This window comes from Spea bombifrons, chromosome 13 (genome assembly GCF_027358695.1).
Source record: "Spea bombifrons isolate aSpeBom1 chromosome 13, aSpeBom1.2.pri, whole genome shotgun sequence".
Lineage (NCBI taxonomy): Eukaryota > Metazoa > Chordata > Amphibia > Anura > Pelobatidae > Spea > Spea bombifrons.
In genome coordinates, this window is record NC_071099.1 from 1,447,431 (window position 1) to 1,471,598 (window position 24,168).

At 40.9% G+C, this 24,168-nt stretch overlaps 1 protein-coding gene across 1 annotated transcript; it reads left to right on the forward strand.

The window, feature by feature from the left end:
• Nucleotides 1–4,221: 4,221 nt before the first annotated feature.
• EVPL (envoplakin) lies at nucleotides 4,222–24,042 on the forward strand. Its single transcript, XM_053452897.1, has 21 exons — nucleotides 4,222–4,458; nucleotides 10,669–10,768; nucleotides 11,104–11,258; nucleotides 11,455–11,578; nucleotides 12,461–12,583; nucleotides 13,221–13,259; nucleotides 13,358–13,519; nucleotides 14,018–14,125; nucleotides 14,502–14,597; nucleotides 14,998–15,270; nucleotides 15,382–15,536; nucleotides 15,641–15,738; nucleotides 16,063–16,268; nucleotides 16,947–17,125; nucleotides 17,587–17,725; nucleotides 17,924–18,117; nucleotides 18,493–18,643; nucleotides 19,294–19,377; nucleotides 19,782–19,892; nucleotides 20,014–20,106; nucleotides 20,395–24,042. Exons 1-21 carry the CDS (start codon nucleotides 4,394–4,396, stop codon nucleotides 23,854–23,856), a joined length of 6,117 nt encoding a protein of 2,038 aa, XP_053308872.1. The 5' UTR covers nucleotides 4,222–4,393; the 3' UTR covers nucleotides 23,857–24,042.
• Nucleotides 24,043–24,168: the final 126 nt, after the last annotated feature.

The following is a 24,168-nucleotide window of genomic DNA, read 5'->3' on the forward strand; positions in this document are numbered from 1 at the left end:
TTTGCCCAATGACCAGTCCAGGTCTGGAGTAATTATTTTGAAGACATTTGGGCTATTTTACTTCAGAGAAGACAAGATGCGTCAAAACACACCTAACAATATTTCAAATGATTCTAGGTGTAGTTAGACTTAAGGCTAAGGGTGCAAACTTTTGCCAAGACATTTTATTTCATGTTGCGACCTATTGATATAACAATAATTAAGGTTGAAAAAAAAGTTCAACGCAGCTTTTGATCCAGTAGAAGGCAAAAAAAAATACATTGAAGTGATTTCCAATCATGCATCAAAAAGGGAAAAAAACTATTTAAAACTATTTATATTCCTGTATATTTTTTGTTGATAAAATAAAACTGTAGGTTGTGAATTCCCCATATTTATTGCTTGTACTGTTAAGCTATTTATGTAATTATAGACTATATTTATAATATTACCGTGTATTATTTATACAGCCTAACTTCTAAATGCTATTTGTAGGCATTATTGTCACTTTTGGGGTTCCGGAAAACTAACCAAATATTCTGAGCTCCTAAAAAGCTGAACATTGTGAGAGGAAAGAAAGGCAAAGAGAGACCTTAAAGATGGAGGTAATGGCAAAATACTGCGCACCCTCTTTATATATATATATATATATATATATATATATATATATATATATATATATATATGAAAAAAGGGCCAACGTTTTCGCCACAGACGGCCTTCTTCAGGGCAAAATTAACATCTGCTGTCCTCCTAATGTGCACCGACAGACTACCTTTGATTTCCCCCTGAAAGAGGGACACTTGGGAGGTATGATTCCATGTAGAGGAATCCACCGCTGTACTGTGCGGTAGGTAAATCATTAACAAAAACCAATCCTTTCAAACAAATCACATTAAAGCTCTACATACAGACAGGTAGAACTTCCTCTCTACCAACAAATACCAGTGACTCTCTTCCTGTCGCCAGCCTTTACTTTCCATTCCCTCCCCTCTACTGATTTCCAACCTCACCTCTCTCCTACCTGAGAATCCACACCCTTCTCCCTCCCCGCTACAGTGGTCTGGAGGCATACCAGCCATTCCTCCTAAAGTCTGCATTACCTGCGTGCTTTGTTTGTGGGCTTGTATGAGGGAGGCGGAGAGAGAGAGAGAAATGTTCAGGAACTGACCTGCAACCACTGGCTCAGGTAACAGCAGAGATGGTAATAACATGACATCAGTATGGGGGTTGGATCCCCAAATTACTCACAGAATGCACCCGGTGTTGCTAGTAAGGCAAACTTTTTCCTGCTGGACAATGATAAATCATTAGGAAGTCCATGTAACGTTCCCATCTGCATTGTTAATACTTTCATACCTGCCAACTTTCCCTAATACCAGTCCCTACTTATTATCTACTATGTGCTCTAACAATTCTTGATCTGGGGTATCAACATCCTATGTCGGGGCAATCTAAAAAAGGCAGTTGTTGCTGAACTTCAAAATGTCGTTGCCCAGCCTCTGTTGCCCTTAGCATTCTAAATTCAGTTTTTCTTGATATCCTATTGTATACCTACTAAGTTTAAAGGCAGTTTTAAGGTGTATTTGCGCGATGAGGCTATTCTGCCTCAAAGCGACATTAACATTTCGAGCAAAAACACATTTTACTAGGAAAACAGCAGATTCTTGTGTACACGGCGCTGTAAACTGTATACACAGTAATATAAATAATATTAATAGTACAAAGCACAACGTATTGTACAGAGAGCTGCTCGGGACATTAACTGACATAATGACATTTTATTTAAAGAAAGAATTAAATGTAAAATTCTGTAACCTTTGATCTGTTAAGAGTTACCCCCAGATCAGTTTGGCAAGTTACTCACTTGTCCAGCACCTGTACGAGCTACAGGATCTAGTACCTCATAGAACCTCAAAATGGACCTTCACTAGAGCTCGCAAGGTTCCTTCAGTGGGAATAACCAGGCGGCCCTGGCACTTTAAGGCCAGCAGCCACTTAATGATGTAAGCTTGTGGGTAAGAGAGGCTGCGGCCAGGCATAGCCAGCCAGTGGCTGCACACTACAGCGCAGCGTGCCAGATGGCCAGTCCGAGCCTGCAAGATACTACACAGGAGATACGCTTTAAGTGGCAAATAAGATCTGGCTCTTTTCCCACATCCAACACTTTACCAATATTATATGCTACACGCAAACGTGATGGCCTTAACATCTTCAAAACAGTGGTGTATTTATGGCGGTCATTGGCCTAGACCTGGCCCAGGGCAGCTGCCCCATGTGTCCCCTCTAAGCCATGAGTTCTTTAATCATTGCTGTTGAATATTTACAATGTTTTCTTACCTATGACCTCTATTTGAAATGCTGATCATGTTAAATAATCATATTGATAATTTATAAAGTATTGAACTAATGGAACAGAAGAAGCTCGGCTCCCTGGATGAGAAAACATAAGGAATTAGGGTGGCCAAGAAGAGGGCATTTTAGGATAACCAACATGGAAGAACACACAGTATCTGTCAGCACGGGTATACCAATAATATACCGTATGTGATATCGCATCAGTTGGGCTATAATTCCACCAGTTGACAGAGAGTTATAAGAGTTGTATTTGGACCACAGGTGGAGAGCTACTTGTTGGCTGCACCATCTCATCTGTTACTGCTGAATGCGTTGATCTCTTCTTGGATGAATGCATTGAGGGAAGTCTGAAATAATCTCGAGCGGTTTGGACATGCTTTAATGTACAGGTGTACGAAGCAAACAATCCTCCTATTATAAGCAGTGCAGCATGTTTCTCCCTTCGGGGGTTTATTCATATTCAAGCAGACAGTTCTGGCAAGCTTTATCCTGAGCGAATAATCATCTGATTCCCCTGAATTTTAGAGCACAATTAATTTACACTCCCATAGGTAGTTAATTATGAAGACTGTTTACATTTGTACAATTTGGGGGTGGGGCGGGTAAAGTCTCTTTCCGTGCATCCATGTCTCCTCCTAGTTTAGCTAGTTTTAACATCTGCAACCACCCTCTCTCTTCATTTAGGCGTAGCCAGGTGTGGCTGCTATGTGTCATGTCAATAAGAGAATGCCAATGAAAAATGATTCTGAATTTCCCAAATAATGGACCAGTCATTTACATTTTTACTTCACTTATTCCGGAAGGCAAATGGCTGAACTCTCAGCAGCTCTCAACTTATCTGATGATGTGAAAGAGCCCATCGAGTTTCTTGCCCAAGAAAACCAGTCCTAGACGATTAAGCAACCTTCTTATATAGTACTTAATAAAGTTACCCCATGGCAGAACACATGCTCTGTATCGCAAATATTGCCAGCAGAGGTTATACGTCAGTAATGGGCAACCAGTGCCCAAGGTCGGGTGCCACCAGCTTTTAGTTAATTCTATTTTGCATGGTTTGGCCAGAATGGTCATCAAGTGACCTCAAACAACTGTAGGTCCAAGTTACGGCTGTCCTGGCTGATCAGTATCCAAACGCAGATGGGTATCAGAGATCCACTGGTGTAACGGCGATTTACCACGCGAGCATCATGCGCTCATAGATGGACTCTATATTTCCTGAAATGTAATATATATTTTAACAGCGGTTTCAACGATTACATACTAGTTAAAAAAAAAAGAGTCAAAGAGGGACACAACCCTACTGTCCAAGTGAACCTCAAATCTCACCGTGTATACTAAATGCAGCTACAACGTTATTGCAGTGGATCTATGCCATGGGAATGGAATCTACTTAACCAAAATGGGTTTATTATTAACTGTCTGAATTGGCTGTTTATTTTCAGGTGTTTCCTAAAACCCAGGCAACCTTGGCCCGTGTCTGCATTAAGTAATAATTGACACAAACATTACTACAGGCCCCATAGGCAGTGGAATGTATATATATATATATATATATATATATATATATATATATATATATACATAAATGTATGCCATATGTAGCTACTTAGAGGAGTGCAGGGAATGCCAGGAGGTATAAATATATATATATATATATATGCATAGCTACACCATATCTAACTTCTTGGAGGAGTGCGAGGAATGTCAGGAGGCAGTATTTGTACTTTTTACCTTAACTTTCAGAAAACCAGCCAAAAAAATGCTCTTAAATTGCATTCTTGGGACAGTCTCTCTGGGTGGGGTCACAAAGTTAGTGTCTCTCCCTCTCTCGATCGAATCTAACTGGTTTTACAGGTTGCTTACACCTCTCTTCCCTTCATTCAGGTCTCATCGCCCAGGCTAGATCTCCTAGGAGGAGTAAGACGCCTCCTGCACCGATCTGTCCTACGACACTCCTGCTCTCCAGCTGGTGACTGTCATCTGTTCAGGTGCAGCGAACGTCAGGACCGAGCTTGGAATCTAAGCGAAGGGGATAGTAAAGTGGCAACGCATCACCATGTTTAAGGGACAGAGCAAATCTCCTACGAAGTCTCCTACAAAGTCTCCTGCGAAATACAGCAAGTGAGTGAAAGCCGCAGCGGGGGGCTGAGGCTTGGGTGGTGGTCTTTGCCTGTTTAAGCTAAAGTTGGAGCAAACCCTTGTAAAAATGTTTCTGCTACTTTATTACATTTTACCCTAAAAGCCTTAGTTTTACCTTGGTAACTCCAACCTTCCTTTTTAAAGTCTCTGACTTTTATGCTGTTCCTTCAGTCTCCGATCTATTTAGATATTTTTAATAAATGGCATAAAATATAATACTAGTTTCTATCGGATGCATTTTAAATCAATTTGTAATTAATTACAATGCCTCTAATCTATGAGTCCGGTAAGGTTATAAGGAATGTACTTATCTTTGCCTGGAAAAGACTTCACTCCTTAAATACCTCTGTATTGTATGTGACGTGTAATTTAATAATGATATGAAGAGTCAACGAATTTGAAATATTTTGCTGTCACAATTGCTGTCGATTGTCAAAATATGACACATCTGTGGTGTAATCATGTAACCAGTATTGTGTTTAGCACACATGGTCCTGGGCTCTGCTGGAGAAACCCAACAGACTCTAGAAGCAAAAGTCAAGTGTTTAGGTCCCACAAGTCCGTCCTACAGATCTTGATGGACACATGACAGCAGTCCGCTTCTTCCAATTCAGCCCCAAACAACCTAATTTGTTTTGGATTGCTTTATTTTGTTGCCCATAAGAATTTGCTTGTGGCAGCCAATCAGCACAAGCTCAGCCATGGGACCCCAAAGATGATAGTCCCGGGCAGCTGCCTTCTTCACTTTATAGTGATATAGTATAGTAGTGATATAGTATAGTAGGTTGAAAAAAGACTTCAGTCCATCAAGTGCAACCTTTCACACAAAACCCACTTCTAAAGTTGTAAAGTTGACCCAAAAGAAGGCATGAGAAAGACATTAAAATGTTTGACGCTTAGTGCAGGTTCTATAGGCAGGGAAAGGATTGAGGATATTTAGGATAATATTGGGGTGTTGTCTGTGATAAACTGAAAAGTTGACACCAGAGAGAACCTGATCAGCAAGCAGACAGCAGACAATAAATCAAAGTCAGTTTGTCCCACCCAAGCTGCCCTTTTCCACCACCTGTAAAACCTTGGACTATATTTGATCTCCACCTTCTTATGTATTATGAAGGATACATCTTACATACAGAGAACGAAGCTTTAAATTCCACTATTAGCTTTTAACGTCTCGGTTGGGGAGCTATTCCACGAATCCTCTCCTCTTCTGTTAGACATTCTTGCATTTTGCTATTAATTTGACTCAGCAAGTCATGCCCCATTTGCCAGCATTGGGCGTTCGGTGCTTGCTGGAACTCTAAGGTGTTTTAAATGGATTGACTTTGCAGTTACATACATAGTACATAGTTACATAGTACATAAGGTTAAAAAAAAGACCTAAGTCCATCAAGTTCAACCCTTCTACCTAACCTTCCTACTCTTGATCCAAAAGAAGGCAATAAAACCCTAATTATGCTACTTCGAATTCTGCCCTCAGGGGGGAAATTTCCTTCTTGACTCCAAAAGGCAATCAGATTTCTCCTTGGATCAAGAATCTCCAAATATTCTATTTATAGCCCTGTATGTCATGTCTTTCTAAAAAAAAAAAAAAAACCCAGACCCCTTTTGAAGGCATCTAATGTATTGGACAACACCACCACCCTTGGCAGTGAATTCCATACCTTTACAGTCCTTACTGTAAAGAATCCCTTCCTTTGTCGTCTATGAAACCTGCGCTCTTCCAGGCTCAAGGGTTGACCTCTTGTTCTTTGTACATTTCTGTTAATGAACAGGTCACTGAAGAGCTCTTTATATTGGCCCTGCATATATTTATCTAATGTTATCCTATCCCCTCTAAGACGCTGTATCTTCCAATCCCCTTATTAATTTTGTAGCCCTCCTTTGCACATTTTCTAGTTCCATAATGCCCTTTTTAAGGACAGGTGCCCACGACTGCCTCCACACTGTCTCCACACTGTCTCCACACTGTCTCCACTTAGGGCATTGGGAGGTTAATTAAGTTCTCCAAAAGCCATTCTCTTCTGAAAAGCTTTATGCGTTGTCTCTGTTCAAGTTTTATTGATAAAAGGGTGAGTTTTGGTTCTGAATGCAATAAAGTATTTTATAAGGGTGTGTTTCTGCAACAGAGAATTCACTCAGATGTAATGTCGCAATACAGAGGGTGATATAAATGGTCAGGCCAGAAGACGTTTGGGTCAATACCAGTATGTCTTAACGTGACAATCTTATTATTAAACTGTATATTGTAAATGTTAAAGGTCTTGTTATTTAGCGGGTTGGCCATTCACTGAGCCTCCACGGGTTCTTCGGGGTTGTTTTCTCAGTCCTTTATCTACCCGAAACATATCTATGCGTTCATTCTAATCTGTGTACATCTTATTGTGCACCTGACTCAAAATCTATTGTTTTTTTTCATTTTTAAATATTATTCATGGTAAATGTTGGATTATACATCTTAGACTTGTATCAAACAAAAGCCCTATCTATCTGTTCTTGAGTTGTATAATTTATGGGTACATGAAAAAAGAAAAAGGGCAAAAAGGGAACGCCTAAACAAAACCTACTTGTGTGTAGAGGAGGGGAGGTGTAGATTTCGGTTCCAGATAGGGACTGTTGCCTCTAAAACATGACAGTTGTGAGGTATGCATAGACAGTGATATTTTTGTTACCTAATCTCTGAGGTTAGAAAGAATGAGTGTGTTTTTGGAATCTGTCAAAGGCAATGGCATCAATGCTATGCAGCGAATGACAAGGTGTGGCCCCTGCATTCTGGAATGATGGTCATTTTCTTTATCACTAAACAGGGTGATTTGTGTGACTTTATCGTCCCGACCCTTTCTGTTATCACACCCTCGGAACTGTGTGATTCATCGAGCCGGCTCCAATAATTTGAGCTCCATCAGATTTCAGCCCTTACTCATTGAGTACCTAGAACTACTACACCGGCCCCACTCCAGTCTTGCCTCGAGTGAATATCCTCTTTTTTGGATATGTCGGTACTGGTCAGTTTCAGATACATTAGTCAGTATAACGATATTTTGTGTATTTGCCTCCATGAACTTACCTCCTGCTTAAACATGCATTTCCCCCATTGGCATCTTGCCCTCCCCGGTAACAAACACATCCACATACATACACTATCACACTCGCACATACTTTCACACTAACACACACACACTAGCACACACTCCCTCTAACACACACACAGATTCACCTCCCTCACTCCTTTACCCTCTTACGCATTTACGTTGCCCGTGGTCTTCTTTCTAGATGGTCACACACATTGCCAGTAGCCTGGCTTTAACCGCAGAGTCACCTAGCATCCCAGTACGTGACCCTGCCATATTTCTGCATCCGCAACTGGTTGGACTGGCCCTTTTTGAAGAATTTTGGATGGGCCTGGGGGGTCAATAGCTCCTTTTCCCTTTAAGGCCCACCTGCCCCTGCTTAGACAAAATTAGGTTTCACAACACGTCGGGGAAACATATTTTCTTTCACTTATTTTAAAAATGTGTGTAAAAATACCTCATGGCCAATGTATCATTATTACGCCACTTGATGTGTACTTAGTCTGTGTAGACAATATTATAAAAGAACATGCAAATGTTAATTTTACTATAATTGTTTTAGGGAAAGGCTTTTCCTGTTGTTTATATACACACTGCGATACACTCATACCCTCCCCAAATATTGTGAGCTTCTAGACAGAGGAGACCTCAGGGAAGGAGACAGAGATAAAGAGATGTGGGACCCAAGAGAGACTGGGCCTCCTAGAAAAGGACACTTGGGAGTTGTGGAACCATCAGTACTGACGGTCGAAGGAAGTAGGCCCAAAACGGCCATCTGGCACGCTGGTCAAGTTTGTTGGATGTCCACCTGCTGTGACCTCACACAGAAAGAACCCTATATCTTGTCTGATTCAGCTTTATCGCCTTGCATTGGTCTGAAAAAACCTGATTGGTGATAATGGAATAATTAAAAATCTCCCAGAAATAAGATAGGATTACGTGCTGAAGCGAAGCCTTGAATTGACCTTGCAGACTTTTCTCAATGTCTTGGCTCTATTTGCCTGTATTATAAGATAGATATTATCCAGTTATGCTGTTTTTTTTAATAGATAGGGACTATTTCACGTTACGGAGGCTGCAATATGTGTCAGAACTAGCCTGTCAAATAAATGAAAGCATTCTAAAGTACTTTGATGTCAACATTCTACTTTTTAACACAAATAGGAGTCACCTGCTTGTAACGCTGCAGCTGCAGCACTCTCCAAGAATACCCTCTAAGCGTTCCACGATTCAGCTACTTCTTTCAGCCAATCAGCATCGAGGAAACTGCACCTTCCGAAATCGACGGGAGGAAGAAATGCGCGTGCGCAGGGAAATCTCACACAAGCCTTCTGTGTTGGCTGGAGGCACCTCGTGTGTGCGAGGCCAAAACGCATGTCTTGTAAGGGAGAGGAGGGAAAACAGACAAAATATATAGACAGGACTCTGATTAATCCCGCCATGCAAAAACAAAAAATACTACTCAGTAACACTCAGCTATCACATGATTTTAAGCAAGTGTCGGGATGCCCCCAGGGGGAAATTGCCATTAGAGAACTGCCTTCTCCTACAGTTTAGGGCCTCTAGCTCTAGAGGCCTGCTGTTTCTGTTGCATAATCCGCCACTGGATGGATAGGGATACACAAACATACATACATACATGCATACTCTACATACATGCATACGCTACATACATACATACTTGCTGTACATACATATGCTACATACATACATACTCTACATGCATGCTTTACATACATACATACTGTACATACATACATACTCTACAAAAATACATACACTACATACATAAATACTGTACATACATACATACTCTACATACTGTACATACATAAATAGTCCAGATATTAGCGGATATCCCTCATTCTACCTCGCAGGTACATCTGGAACACCTGGCTGAGAAGAGACGCCGTGACGTGTCAGTTTTAAGTTTGATGTTGATTTTAATAAAGACTGCTGAGCTTTACCGTATTCCTTTTGTGCGATTCGATATGCAAAACTTTGCTTATTTCTCCCAATCGAGGGATCTCTCTCATCATCAAGGTGCTGATTGTTGTTGATTGGTTCAGGAAGCACAAGCTATAGGGCGTTTTAACTCGTTTAGGCAGCACTGGACATCTTAACCTCTAGTATTTCTAGGAAACATCATCATTTTGGTTTCTTGATCAGATGGCTAATATAATGTTTTTGTTTGGGTTGTAGGTCTGCTTTAAGTACTTCTAGCCAAGATATATATATATATATAATGGATATGTGTATTATCACTTACAATACAGTTTCCAGATTTGAACTATTTTCTTATCACCATAGTAACCAAAAGACTGTCCAGTCACCAGGAGGTTGCTATACTGGTTGCTATAGAGATAACATTGCTTTTCAAACTTTGCACCATAATCACTTTTAAGGCATAACTACCATATAAGACATATAAGACAAATAAGACATAGACTTCCAGGGACCTACTTCCAAAACAATTATTGATACAATAAACGTGTTATCGGTTGGCACAGTGAGAATCGGTTTAATATGAACCAATGAACGCTTCTCTGGCTCCTCTATCCCAACCCGACCCATGCCATGCCAGCCGCCTAATTCTCCATTCCCCTATTCGGGGGATGGAGAACTCTCCAAATATGAGAGCTGTATGCCACTTCCATACTGTCGTCTGCTCGCATACTAGTGAAGGTGACCTTCACATTTTTTCCCTCATTATTTTGCACCCATAAGGTGAAGCTTTTATGTCTATATAGTTATAACCCAGTAACATATCTGTGGCTAGCTTTAGCATATTGAGATATTTTATATTATAAAATAGTTCCATAATTCTATAGAAAGATGGTCTCTCCAGGTTAGTGGAACGTGACTTTGTTCTCACCAGCCGTTGATGGCATCCAGACGCTGCCAGTGGATTCACAATTTTAGTATATTGTGCACATATATATAAATATATATATATATATACATATAAATATATATATATATTTATATATACATACATGTATCTGATCCCTGAACCCCTCTACATGGATTACACATGTATGTGTACAGTTTAATTCTCATGCCATCACTATATTAACCAAACTTTTGTAATTTCTGACCCTTTTTTCCCTTTTTTTCACAGGGCGACTGCAAATGAACTGTCCCTGCTGATTTCGCGTATGCAGAAAAATGCTGACCAGGTTGAGAAGAATATAATTGAAACCCATCAGAAGCTGAAGCAGGTTGGTACCTCAACTAGACGTAATACTACTCAACATCACCGCGTTATTCCAGTGGTCATACCCCATTTCAGTTGACTTTCAATAGATTACATTTAACTAAATGGTTTAAGCCATGCCACATGATTTTCCCATTATTAAAATTATATATTATATTCCTGTGTTGCCTCATATTTCTGGATATTACTACAGCTAACGTATCGAGCTGTTAAGCATCCTCAGCAATCGCCTTGATGGGTATGGCTTGGCTGTGGACCTACCTGCTGGTGACTTTGAAGTGACTGTGATCTCTTATGTTACGAATTGCTCCCCTGACCTATTATTATTTTCGGTGGCAGGATGTAGGAAATTATGCCTTGAACAAAACCTTTCAGCACCAGAAGGAAAACGCGCAGAACCTGAAGGAGTCCGAGCTGCTGCTGAAGGACCTGTTTCTGGATGTGGACAAAGCAAAGAAATACGGACATCCTCAGGCTATCGAGATAGAGCAAGAGTGAGTCTGAAAGTAAAATCCACAAGCTAGTACATAGACTACTATCGAGCAAAGCAATGGGCTAGTGAGATGGACCAAGATGCTAATCAGGAAAGGTTGGGGTGTTGGTACCAACATGGTGGACGTTCACAACTCATAGCCGGGGTTCTAAAGGAGTAGGGAATGTGGGTTTTAACCTCTCTGTCTTTCTGCACAGCATCCGCCAACTGCATGAACGCCTCAGCCAAGAGTGTACAGAATATAGGGATGTGTACGAGAAAATGAACCTCACCCCTCCAGGACCCAAAGTCAACTGGCCTCAAATCCTGGACAGCAAAAAGGTAAATGCATTTTAATGGCTGAGACAATATCCAGGGCTACCAGACCCATGTAGTGAAAGAGCAATAATACCCTAGCAGCAGAAAAGTCTCAAAAGTTATCAGGACTTCTCTCTCTTTGATGTGGAAGATTTTTTTTCTGGAATACGAGGCAGGTAACACAAGTCTCTTCAGGTTTTGATCAACTAAAACCCCATAAGAAATCCATGCGGGATGGCTTTATTGCTAGCAAACTTCTCAAGGCATTCTACTAAAGCTGTGATCTCATTAGGACACCTCATTATTGAAGTTGTTTATTTTTATGTTATTTTTTATGTTTTTCTGTACCATAGAAGAATGGACAATTCTTAGACCAGGAATTGTTCTTCTAATGGATAGCTAAGCATATATATTTGTTGATATTTGTAATGAACCTCTCTGATCAGAAGGTGGTGGCTAGAAATCAAATATGCCATAATGTCATCATAATATTTTCCGTAGATTGTGTGTAATGAAGTCTGCCAAGGGAAAGGATTCCCTAAATAACTAGCTGAACCACTGAGTAACAGAGCCCCCAAAGATTTATTATTGTATTGCTGTAAGATTATACGTAAGGTTGGATAGGTAGTGGGGTCCGGTAAGCAGGAAAACACACGGCAAATGCAGAAATAGGAGCAGATCTACTAAGTGGAGCGTAGGTCAGTACACGAGCCGAGTTCAGGGTAACAGAGAGAAAGCAAAGTGTGTATAATAATAGCCAGGTTGGGACCCTGACAATTGCTCTCAAGATCTTCATTTAATGGCCTTTATAAAAAAAAGTGCAGAAAAAGTGACAGGCAGGTCAATAGCAGCAAGAAAGATTGATTCTACTACTTTAACATCAAACCGCTTTCCATTTCTCCCCAGAAAGAAATAAAGGACGGTGTGTATGGACCCAGCTTGCGAGATGTGGAGCATCAAATCGCTGCACATAATATTTTACAGCGTGAGATAGATGAATACGGTACAGAAATCCGCAACCTACCCGAGGTAACTAGATTCTTGGTTCCTGTTCATTCCCCTTTTAATACGCAATAATAATGTGTTTGCTTTGCAGCAGCTGCCTGGGGTTGTGCACTGCTGGAAAGTCTATAATCGACTAGTATTCTTAGAACCTTCTCTGTGGACGATTTCCTCAATATGCTGCTGAGCAATATATATATATAGCATGCTTTACATTTTGCTGCAAGAGATGATACTTATCTAAAAAGTAGGGAAAAAAATGGCCTTTTGAAAACATTATGATGGCAACCTCAAGCTGTAAAATAATTCATTCTTACCGAGAGATCACTAGAAGTTCTAATGGTAGATAACTTAGTCCTCTTATTCCTGTAGAGCTAACATCTCTAAGTACAGATTCCTGACTTATCCTAATCAACATATGGCTTCGTCACCATTAACCCCAATAATGTCTATACTTGTAGGACGGTGAGAGAGATGATCACGGTATCAGAATAGTACCTATTTAATGTTATGAAGATATCATTAGATAGTTTGTCCGTCTTGATGTTATGAGCCAGATTTTTGACCGGTGTTAATTAACAATTCCTTAAAAGAATGTAAATGTTTTTTCTTTGATCTAATACGCCATCATTTCCTCTCGTTTTTACATTCCCTGTTAACATAGGAGAATGCAAGTATTAAGAACCAGTATCGAGAACTGCAGGTGAGTTTAACACAAAGTGCTTGTAAGTCTATTGTGTTCTAGCCAAGGAATATTGGCTTTTTATGATAACATCTTATTTGCCTTTTCCATGGGTATAGGAAGACTCCACATGGAGGGGCCGGCATCTGGGCAGCCTCTATAATCACTTGAATGGCTGCACAAAAGAACTGGCCTACCTGAGCGACGAGCAGAACAAGATCCTGAAGCAGGATTGGAGTGACCAGATACCAGACGTGGTTGGGACCCGCAGGCAATATGAGGTAGGTAGCCTGAAGACACCCTGGCCGCTCTCAGTTATAATACGTCTAGCTTATTCTGATACATACTGAATCTACTGATGCACTATGGTTTATGGGCAGCTTCCCTGATACAATGCTGTCCTGTAGACCTTCTCAGTATAGTACCTACTACATAAAGTAGGCAGACCTCTCAAAGAAAGTTAAGGTGGACACTCAGCAAGCCCCATCATAAACTACACAACGGAGAATTTCTCTAACTTGAGTGTGTATTTAATGATTTGTGTGTAGTTGAGTGCATGTATTTTATGGGTCTATTTGGATGTTTGCATTGAATGAGATGTGGAGAGCAGCTGGCTTCCTTCCTTGGAACCAAGTACTGTTTTCATTCTATTTTATGATAAAAGAAAAGTTCTTTGTAATGATTATTTTCTGGTGGGCAGCTCTACTGGGGTAGTTACTACCAAGGCTGTCTATGTGGACCTTTTGGAGGCCCTATAATAACCCTGTGTTCTTTTTCAGCGTTTTAAGTCAGAAGACCTGTTGCCCCAGGAGGAGAAAGTGAATGATCTTCTAGATGACGGGGATAGATTGGTGGAACTAAAGCACCCAGCCTCCAACAGCATCCAGGTGAGGGCATTATGCCAGTTCACACTGTAAATGTAGCAGGTGATCGTGCCGGGCATCACAGCTCACAAATCTGCACCCCAAATAAACAATAAACCATCCAGCTTTCTGAGTCTGCTTTATGTGACCATATGGTATCCTCTACTAAGACCATGTGCTACTAATACCAACGCCGCTGCAATAACATGTCTTTGTTCGAAGATCTAATATATTTAATTAAACGCCTGTTACTCTCACTGTGACTGGCTTACATGGGCTACATGTTGCACGTTGTTCTTGTTAATAGCATTAATTAAATGGGTGATTTACATTTGCTAATAATATTGATTACTTGATGCTGCATATGACACGTGATAACATATCCTTGCTTGTTTTATAGGCTCACAATGATGCTCTAAAAGGAGAATGGCAGAATTTCTTAAACCTTTGCATCTGTCAGGAAACTCATCTAAAAAATGCAGAAGATTACAAAAAGGTAAAAACAAAAAAAAGGAATGTAAAAGAGACGTAGTGCTTGTACATGCTCAACAGCAAATGTGTTCCATACAGAGGTGCTGAGCATTGACCTAAACATATAACGAGTCTTTGTGTTAGTTAGTGCCTCAAATTTAGGTAACTTTGCACTTTTTATTAGCCCTATAAAAATACACAACATTTTAAGCCAAGACGTGGAGAGGAATGTTTGTTTAACAACTGTGTGTAGTGTTTGCATTGTAAATCAGTCTTTTATATGGTTGTCCAACCCTATGAAAAGAAATCATCTAGGGTAATTCTTCTTTACTGCCTGGGTAATAATCCAGGTGAGACGTAGCAGATGCGGTATACAAAAAGTCTAGAAGGTAGACACAACTATGACTTTTCTGTCCTCGTAACAGTTTCAGGAAGGTGCAGATTCTGTTTCCCAAACCTTCAAAAACTTCAACCAGAACCTCGACAGCAAATACAGCCAGACGAAATCCGTGAGTCCTGGGGCTCTCTCTGAGCTCCAGCTGCAGCTGGAGAAAGATGAGAAGCAGCTCATACAGGCCGAGAAGAACTTGGCGGATCTCACACAGAGGAGTTCGGATATTGTGCCTATCAAACAGCGGAGGATGAAGGCCAGAGAACCCGTAACTGTAGATACAATCTGCGACTGGGACTCAGGAGACGTAAGACCATTTTGTTGTGAGATAAGAAGCTAGGTTTATCTTCAGAGGCATCTGTTGAGGCATAGTTTGTCTAACCTGTATTGTTAACCAACCAACAATCCGTCCACACAGGTTCAGCTCAATAAGGGAGAGACCTACACGCTAAAGGACAACAGCAAGAGAGAGAGTTGGGTCGTGCAAAACTCAAAAGGAGAGGCTAAGGGTGCCCCAGCCACCTGTTTTGTGATCCCTCCTCCAGACTTGGAGTCTATTGAACGGGTGAAGAGGTGAGCTTAAGGATGGGTTCGTTTTCTTATTTAACTCATTTTATTTTGTGAAAATTAATTTCCTCACTTTTTCACCCATGTGAATTGGCTTTTTTCATGTTCAGGTTGGAGGGAGAGCTGAGTGATCTTAAGAAGAAAAAGGTATCGGTGCAAAATGCCCTGAAGTCCAGCAGCAGGGAATCCACCAAACCCATCCAGCTGGGTAAGTTGGGTAACCCTACTCTCTACATATTAACATCGGTCTTCATCGTAGGCAAGAGTAATAACAGCATAAATGAAATGAAATAAAGGATGAACAAAGGTGTACTTTAAAGTAAACCCTACTAGGATGTCTCTGAAACAACTGCTGAGCAGCTCTTTAGAACTGGAGATTCCATGCTTCTGAGAGAACACTTTACCCCACGTGCTCTTTGGTTGACACAGCATAGCATCATTTACAACACCAGCTGTGGGGTGTATTAAACACCGAATCATGTGCTTGATCCCAGCCGCTTTAATTTTAAAATGTTTCCTAACCTTTGGACAGCTCCAGTCGGCACTCCTCCTGTACCACCAGCCAGAACCTCCAGCGTACCCAGTGAGGACCCCAAGGGTGCACAGATTCTTAATAAACTGGACAAGATCTATGCAGACCTGCAAGACACCGAAAAAGAGGTGCTAGCAAGGGTGCGCTCTCCTGTCAGCCGGTCCTCACCTAGCCAGGACCTGACCGGGAGACTGAAGGAGCAAGAGGTGAGTAAACTAGATAAATAAGTGAGATTAGAAGAGGGAGCCAACAGCAGGCAAGGAAGGGTGTGGGCTAGGATAAACAATTGTGCAATAAAGTGGGAATAAAAGTGAAGAAATGTTAGGGTTACAGGTGCCGTTCTACTTATTCTGCTGCATTATCAAATGCAACATAAGATACATCATTCCTACTAGCATTGCTTAGGCAAGAAATAATGATTCACGTAAATCATTTATCATTTTTTGCCAGGTATAGATTGGTCATGTGACACAAAAGCAGGCACTGATAGGCCATGTTGCCATAGAAACTTCATTCTTAAAGGGTTCTCTGTTGATTTATATGAATAATCCTTCTGGGGGGGCAGATCTACTAAGGTTTATATAAATAGAAATATAGAGAGTGCAATTTTGCTTTGTTGAAGTGGACCTTTAAAGTGAAGCTAACGTTCAAATTGCTAGACTACATGTATGACCAACTTTGAAAAACAAAACTGTATCATTTAGCTGTTGATAGGTTTAAGGGCGTCCAAACCGGCTAAAGATAAGAAAATAAAGAGGTAGATGTGACACCACATCTTGGCCAAATCAATATAATATGGACAACTCAAATGATAATATAGTTGCAGAACTTGATTTTGTTTTTCAATTACACATAAAGACCTAGTTATTATTAATAATTCTCAGGGAACTGCTCGGCACCTGGATGGCATCGCGTCTGAGAAGGATGCTGCTCAAAGGGAATGTGAAAGCTTCCTGGCCAAGATGCCATCTGGACCCGTAGCCTCTCAACTGCCCAGCTCTCTTACCAAGACCAACAACAAATACAATGAAGTCAAGGCTCTGACATCACTCTATGGAGAAGAGTATGTAGCTTTTAAAGCCAAAAGGCCTGTGCAACTTGTTCTACAGTAACTACAGCCAGTATTTTGGTGATTGAGGGTGATGAATGATATGTACAAAAAAGCTTACAAGATACAATATGAGCCCCAACAGGCCAATAGACCTTGAACTCTTTAAAGAGGCTACAAACTCCCTTCTTTCAGAGATTGAGCATTGAGGATAGCAGGGGCCCACAACTTCAACAGCCTCTTTCATACTGGATCCTTACCAAGGCTCTCCCCACTTTTCTACTCTAGATTATAAGATAACTTGAGCAGGGCTCTCCTTTAGTTTCCACATTGTTATGGGATGCACAACTTGCTATCTCCTGTTTACTCATTGTACATCGATGTAGAATATGATAGCTTGTTATAAATTAATAAATAATATCAATAATGGGCAAATTCCCCCCAGTGACTGTCTAATAATGATTTCTTCCCCCCAGAGCTAAAGCATCACTAAACTTGGAAAATCAAATCAAGAAAACAGATGATATGATCAGTGGATTTGAGGGATGGTTGGCAAAGGATGGACTCGTTCCATACACCCCCAATGCCTTGCAGGAAAGAGTCAGTGAGATCCAGGTAAGACGTAGGAGTATGGTCATACGGCACAAAATAAATATGATGAAAGTAATTGGGTATTAGTAGTGTCCTGTGATTAACTATGAGTGCGATAAAGAAACCGAGCCAGCAGGTCATGTATTGCCTAACTCCTCTGAGCTTTGTTTCTGTTCCACATGTCTTGGTTTCACACCATTTATCCCTTCATCTCTTGTCTAGAAAATGAGGAAAGAACTTGTGGACAAACAGGACAATCTCCTGAAACTTAACAGGAGTTTGAAGGATACAGAGTTGGCGTGCAACGCCTTACAGAGCAATACCCAGGAACACAGCCCTGACCTTCCACGCCAGCGGGTCCAAGTTCAACGGCAAAATGACAGATACCACGCCATAGCTGACCAGCTGGATCAGAGGTGAGAAAACGCAGACGCGTCCAAAAAAATGAGGAGAGTTTCGGTGTTAGCTACCGAAACTCCATACTGAAACAAACGAACTATAAAACTACAAAAGTTCTTGCGAATATATAATATAAAGTAAATGATCAATACATATTTATACCTGCAATTCCAATTTTATATATATAATAAATATGCTATAAATATTAGATTGATAAAGCTTAGCAAATAAATACATCAAAGTAACCACTTAGAAACTACACAGACTGGGGCACTTAGATACAAAGCTGACAATTTCATTGTAGGTGTTATGTGATGTATTATGGGAACCATATTGTGCTAGTCTATATGGGGCTTTGTATCAATGTGATTTATGGATTTATTTCCTGGCAGAGAGAAGATGCTGAGAGATGCTAATTTGCCATACCAGCAATTTAAATCCACCAGTGAAGGTCTGGACCTCTGGCTAAACAACCTTCCACGGAATCAGGTGACCTCATCAGATGGACCCAGCCAGGTCAACTACAAGCTGCAATCCCAGAAGGTGAGGGAAAGGGAGATTTAATGACACTCTGGGCAACATCTTTTAAGGCAATTGCCAAATGGACGAAGGCTGATGGTTTTAATGGGGAATTTACAATTAATGTACGCGCATCACAGCTAGGTCGTTGGATCATATAAAAACAGAGCTTGATTTTCCCATGTGATAGTTGACTAAAGCAAAACGTTATTTGTGTTAAGGGCAGTGAAGACTTCAATGAATTCATTTCAAAGTGCAGTTGAGTTATTGTAATGCTGTCAAACGGACAAAAAAATACAATACAATACAACCTGCTCACCATGATATTCTCCCTTTACTGGTCCCGGACTGTTTTGAACCCATAGCGTTCCCATGAGACTTCTCCATAAACATACCTATTCCAAAATATTAAATACATAATACATTGGAGGCCTGGTCCTCAAAAGCCCAGGACTTCTAAAGGGAGAATTTTAGGGTAAGTGGGTAAATTGTATCCTTTTGACATTATGAACATTTTTTTGACAGAGCTCTCTGTATTTGTAGGGCCAGCACCCTAGACATCTAAGAGCACACATAGTATATGGAAACCAAAAACATAAAAATATATATATTTAGTGCATAGCCTTCAATGCAAGCGGGCTCTTAACTGATCTGGTCGAGTTGTTTCCTAACAGAGACTGGTGGATGAGATCCAAAGGAAGGAGCCAGAAAAAAACAACATGGTGAAGCTGTCACATGACCTTGTGAATACACTTGGGGTAGGTGCATTTATCAGCTTCTGTTCTTATCAGTCAAACCCCAGTAAAAAAAATATAACTAGACGCATCTTAGATTTCACTTCAGCTCAAGAACTGTGATCTACATAGAAAGTTGACCCTGCTGGTGATGCATGCCAGTGGTTATGTTCCCGTAAAGGTTTTGGCCAACTACAGTAGGCAGCGTGACCAATTTAAACTTTCACAGGAATGGTGTCCTTTACCACAGGCAGTTAATGACACATCTGGTGTGAACTAGGAATCTTTTGGGAATGTAGAAAATCTGTTGCTGACCTCCCTTGACTCCTAGTGATGCTTGGTACACACCAGCAGCTTGTTAAGAAACATCAAGAGATTATTTGTTTCTCCTGCTAGATATGGATTAATGACTTTAATTATTTTAATAGGAGTATGAGGCAGTTGCTGATCGTTACCGCTCTACTTTGGAAACCTCAATTGGTGCTACTGATCCTAAAATGCCACGGGTCTCCACATTACAAGAGGGCATTGAAAATAAGGTGAGGTCAATCACAAAAAGAACATGGTGGCTGAGGTTAAATGTATCATTAATGCATGCTGAGACTGCATCTTTACTTCACTAAATTATATGTACCCCCATTATCTGGTTTCTTTCAACAGGAAAAAGATCTGGTCAAGCGTTACACTGAGGCAGCGGTGGAGAGTAAGCAACAACTCAGCCAGATGGACTTTGCAAAGAGGGTACTAGACAAGGTAATATCTTTGAGTCCTGTGACTCAACTATCTATTTGGCCACTAACCATATATTTTACTAAGTTCTTGTGCATAACTGGTATTATGTTACTAATATGACTAAAGATCCTGTGGTGCCATACAAGTGGATTTTTCATTGGCATGATAGTGTCCCTTACAAAAAACTGTTCCTCTTTAACTTAGTTCGGTTTTAAGTTAAAATATAAGAACCGTGCAGTAACGACTTAGAATTGAGACTGTCGTACTTTTGTATCTATACCAACCAATGCATGTATATTTCGTTTTCAGTCAGATACTCAAGATGGCGTCCAACTAGCAGTGCAGAATAACTTGCGTTCAGAAAATGTACGGAGATCCATTCAAGAGGCGGAATCTCTCTCCAGGAATCTGGAAGATGAAAAAAGAAAGGTTGCTGAGGTACAGCAGGCACTGGAAGAGAACAGAAAGAGACTGCTCTTGCTGAAGACACAAAGACCCGTAGAACGGCTGGAGGAAAAAGAGGTGGTACAGTATTACAGAGAGCCCCGCTTGGAAAGTGAGCTGGCAACATTGAGAAGCCAAGTAGAGAATGCACATAAAGAAAGAGAGAAAACACAGTCAGAGATAGAAGTGGTGAGCAAGAAGTTGGTTACCTTGGAGAGCCAACGAAAAACCATCAAACCACAATTACTTACCAAAGAAGTCACAGAGATAGAGAGAGATCCCAATTTAGAATCGCAAGCCCAATCCCTAAGGAAAGAGATTAAGGAGTTGAAGGAGGAGAACAACTCCATTTCTGTAGAGCTAGAGTATCTGAGAAAAGAAGTGTTGGCTCTGGAGCAGAAGCAGCCAAACATTAAAGAAAAGGTTGTGCTGAAAGAAGTGGTGAAACTGGAGAGAGACCCAGACATGGTAAAAGCCACCAGAGCATTGCAAATGCAGATTGACGATGACACCTTCAGGAGAAAATCCCTTAAGGACAACATTTTGAAGCTGAGAAGCAAGACAGAGGACCTGGAAAAAATGATTGCAACAGTGGAACCCAAGGTCATTGTGAAGGAGGTAAAGAAAGTGGAGCAAGACCCAGAAATATTAAAGGAAGCTGCCAGGCTCAGAACACTAATAGAAGAAGAGAGGAATAAGACTTTGACGGTGACTCGTGAGTTGACAGAACTACAGTCAAAGTATGTGGTAGTAGAGAAGCAGAAACCCAAGATAGAAATCAAAGAACGAGTTAATGAAATATTTGTTGTGGAGCCGGAAACTGAGAAAGAGATTTCTCGTTTGAAGAGTTCGCTGAAGGAGATCAGTTCTCAAAGTTCTACTCAGGTAAAGCAGTTGGATACAATCCACAATGAACTGAGTGTTTTACGATCACAGAGACCTGTGGTAGAGTATAAAGAAATAGTCCAGGAGGTAGTGAAGTTGGAAAAGACACCGGAGGTAATGAAGGAAATTGAGAGGCTGAGAGGACAAGTCAAGGATCTGGAGTCAACCAGCAGTAGGTACTTGGAACAGAAGTCAAAACTATCTAAGGAAAGAGATGAATGGAAAATGGAGAGGTCAAAAGTAGAGACAAAAACAGTCAACAAGGAGGTGGTCAAGTATGAAAATGACCCTGTGTTGTTGAAAGAAGCAGAGCGTTTACGCCAGGAAGTACGTGAAGAGTCTCAAAAGAGGAGGGCAGTGGAAGATACAGTTTATGATTTGCAAAACAAATATATGTTGTTGGAAAGGAGGAAGCCAGAGGAAAGGGTGGTGGTGCAAGAAGTCGTCAACCTGCAGAAAGATCCCAAAATAGCAGAGGATCACTACAGACTCAGCAGAACCTTGGATGAAGAAGTCAGTAATAGACGTCGCCTTGAGCGTGATGTCCAGCAGTTACGCAATCTGGTGGAGGAAAATGAAAAACTACTGAACTTCCAAGAGGAAAGAGATAAAAAGCTGGCTGCAGAAAAGGAATTGCGCCAGATCACACTGAGGATCAAGGAAATTGAGGAAAGCCCTCCACCTGTACAGGAGAAGATTGTGATGGAGGAAGTGGTGAAAGTCGAAAAGGATCCCATGTTAGAGAAATCAGCCAACACACTGCGCATTGACCTTGATAAAGAAAGGAGCAACATTCTGAACATCGAAAGAGAATGTAAAAATCTTCAGGTAAAGGTAGATATTTTACAGAGAGAAAAATCAATAGAAAAAACAATCTACAAGGAGGTCATCCGTGTAGAGAAAGACAAGGTGCTGCAGAATGAGAGAGCCAGGCTGAGAGAACTTTATAATAAAGAGCGTAATGCAAGGCATAACAAGGAGGATGAGACCAGAAGACTGAAGGAGAGACTTGAGAGGGTGGATGCAACAAAGAGGACATGGTCAAAGGAAGAAGCAGAGCTTCAAAAAGCCAGAGCAAAAGCCCAAAAAGAGAAGTCAGAAATTGAAAGTAAGCTACTAGAACTTAAAAGACAGCAGCAGCAAAAAAGTGTGTTCCTAAGCAAGGAGTCAGAACTGCTCACACAGAAAGCAGAAAATGAACGTCAGAAGAAAATGCAGATGGGCCACGAGCTGTCCCTGTTGGAATCCAAAATTCTAAAAGAAAAGGACAGCATCTATGAGAAGGAAAGAACCATAAGAGAGCTACAGTCTCGTGTCAATCGTGAAGAACGCAATCAAGAAACACAGATGAGAGAAACCAATGTCTCCACGAAAATATCAATCCTAGACCCAGATACAGGCAAGGAAATGTCACCCTATGAAGCCTACAGGAGAGGCATTATAGACAGGGACCAATATATCCAGCTGCAAGAGCTAGAGTGTGACTGGGAAGAGATATCCACCATGGGGTCAAGTGGTGAAATCTCTGTCCTTTTGGATAAGAAGAGTGGTAAGCAGTATTCAATTGAAGACGCTTTGAGGACAAGAAAAATTACCAAAGAAGAACTGCAGATGTACAGGGATGGCAGACTACCAATTTCAGAGTTTGCCCTTCTGGTGGCTGGAGAAAATAAGCCACATTCAATGTCCATTGGTTCCATAATTGGTAATAGGTCCCCAGTGGTTTCCCCAACCAGCCACACGCAGACCCGCACATTCTTCACTCAAAGTGCCCCACCCAAGGTCTTCCACGATGACAGCTTTCCAATTTCTGGAGTCTATGACACAACTGTAGACAGCAAATGCACCATCAGAAGTGCTTTGGCAAGAAAAATGATAGATCCTGTAACAGGACAGAAACTGCTAGAGGCACAGGCTGCCACTGGTGGTATTATCGACATATTAAGCAAAGACCGCTTCTCAGTTCATAAAGCGATAGACCGTGGGATGATTGATGGAAGCAACACATCAAGCCTCCTCCAAGCTCAGAAAGCTTTCACAGGTATTGAGGACCCAGTAACTAAGAAGCGTCTGTCTGTGGGAGAGGCTGTGCAGAAAGGTCTAATGTCAATGGAAACAGCCTTGCCATATTTAGTAGTCCAACACCTTACAGGAGGTCTTATCGATACCAAGAAGACGGGGAGAATTCCGCTGTCCGAGGCTGTACAGCAAGGAATGGTAAGCAAAGACATCGCTGCTCAGATCCAGGATGAGACAAACTATGAGAAAAATCTAGTAGACCCAATCACTAAAGAAAAAGTGAATTACAAGGAGGCCATGGCTCGGTGTCGGCGAGACCCAGGAAGCGGACTCCTGTTATTCCAAGCAGCTTCAGAGGCCTACCAACCTACTCTCTATCGTCCTGTGAATACCATCCCATCCTTAACATCCTACAAATACTAAGGGCGGAGATCACTTCTTTTATTGTATGAATTTAATATAATGTAATGTTTACTGAGCTGTGTTCTAATATCCTACTTTATCATACTATTATGGATTCTTTATAATGAATCTACTGTATCTTTGGTGTCCACTGTTCTGTCAATAAACTAGTTTTCTTACTGTATTTAACAGTCAATTAACTGGAAACTTGTCTTGAGCTTTTTCATATGTTCCAAAGATGGTCTTTAATGTTCATCTCTTCATCAAATATACATTTTTTGTAGATTTCATATAAAAGAGCACTAGAGATCATTTCTTCTGCCACCCTGCTTG

Bases quoted from the DNA above. Each gene is read 5' to 3' on its own strand.
- EVPL (XM_053452897.1), top strand. From the start codon at position 4,394: ATGTTTAAGGGACAGAGCAAATCTCCTACGAAGTCTCCTACAAAGTCT. The intron at 14,598-14,997 runs GTAAAAACAAAA...TCCTCGTAACAG, and splicing joins ATGCAGAAGATTACAAAAAG to TTTCAGGAAGGTGCAGATTC. The intron at 15,537-15,640 runs GTGAGCTTAAGG...TTTCATGTTCAG, and splicing joins TCTATTGAACGGGTGAAGAG to GTTGGAGGGAGAGCTGAGTG.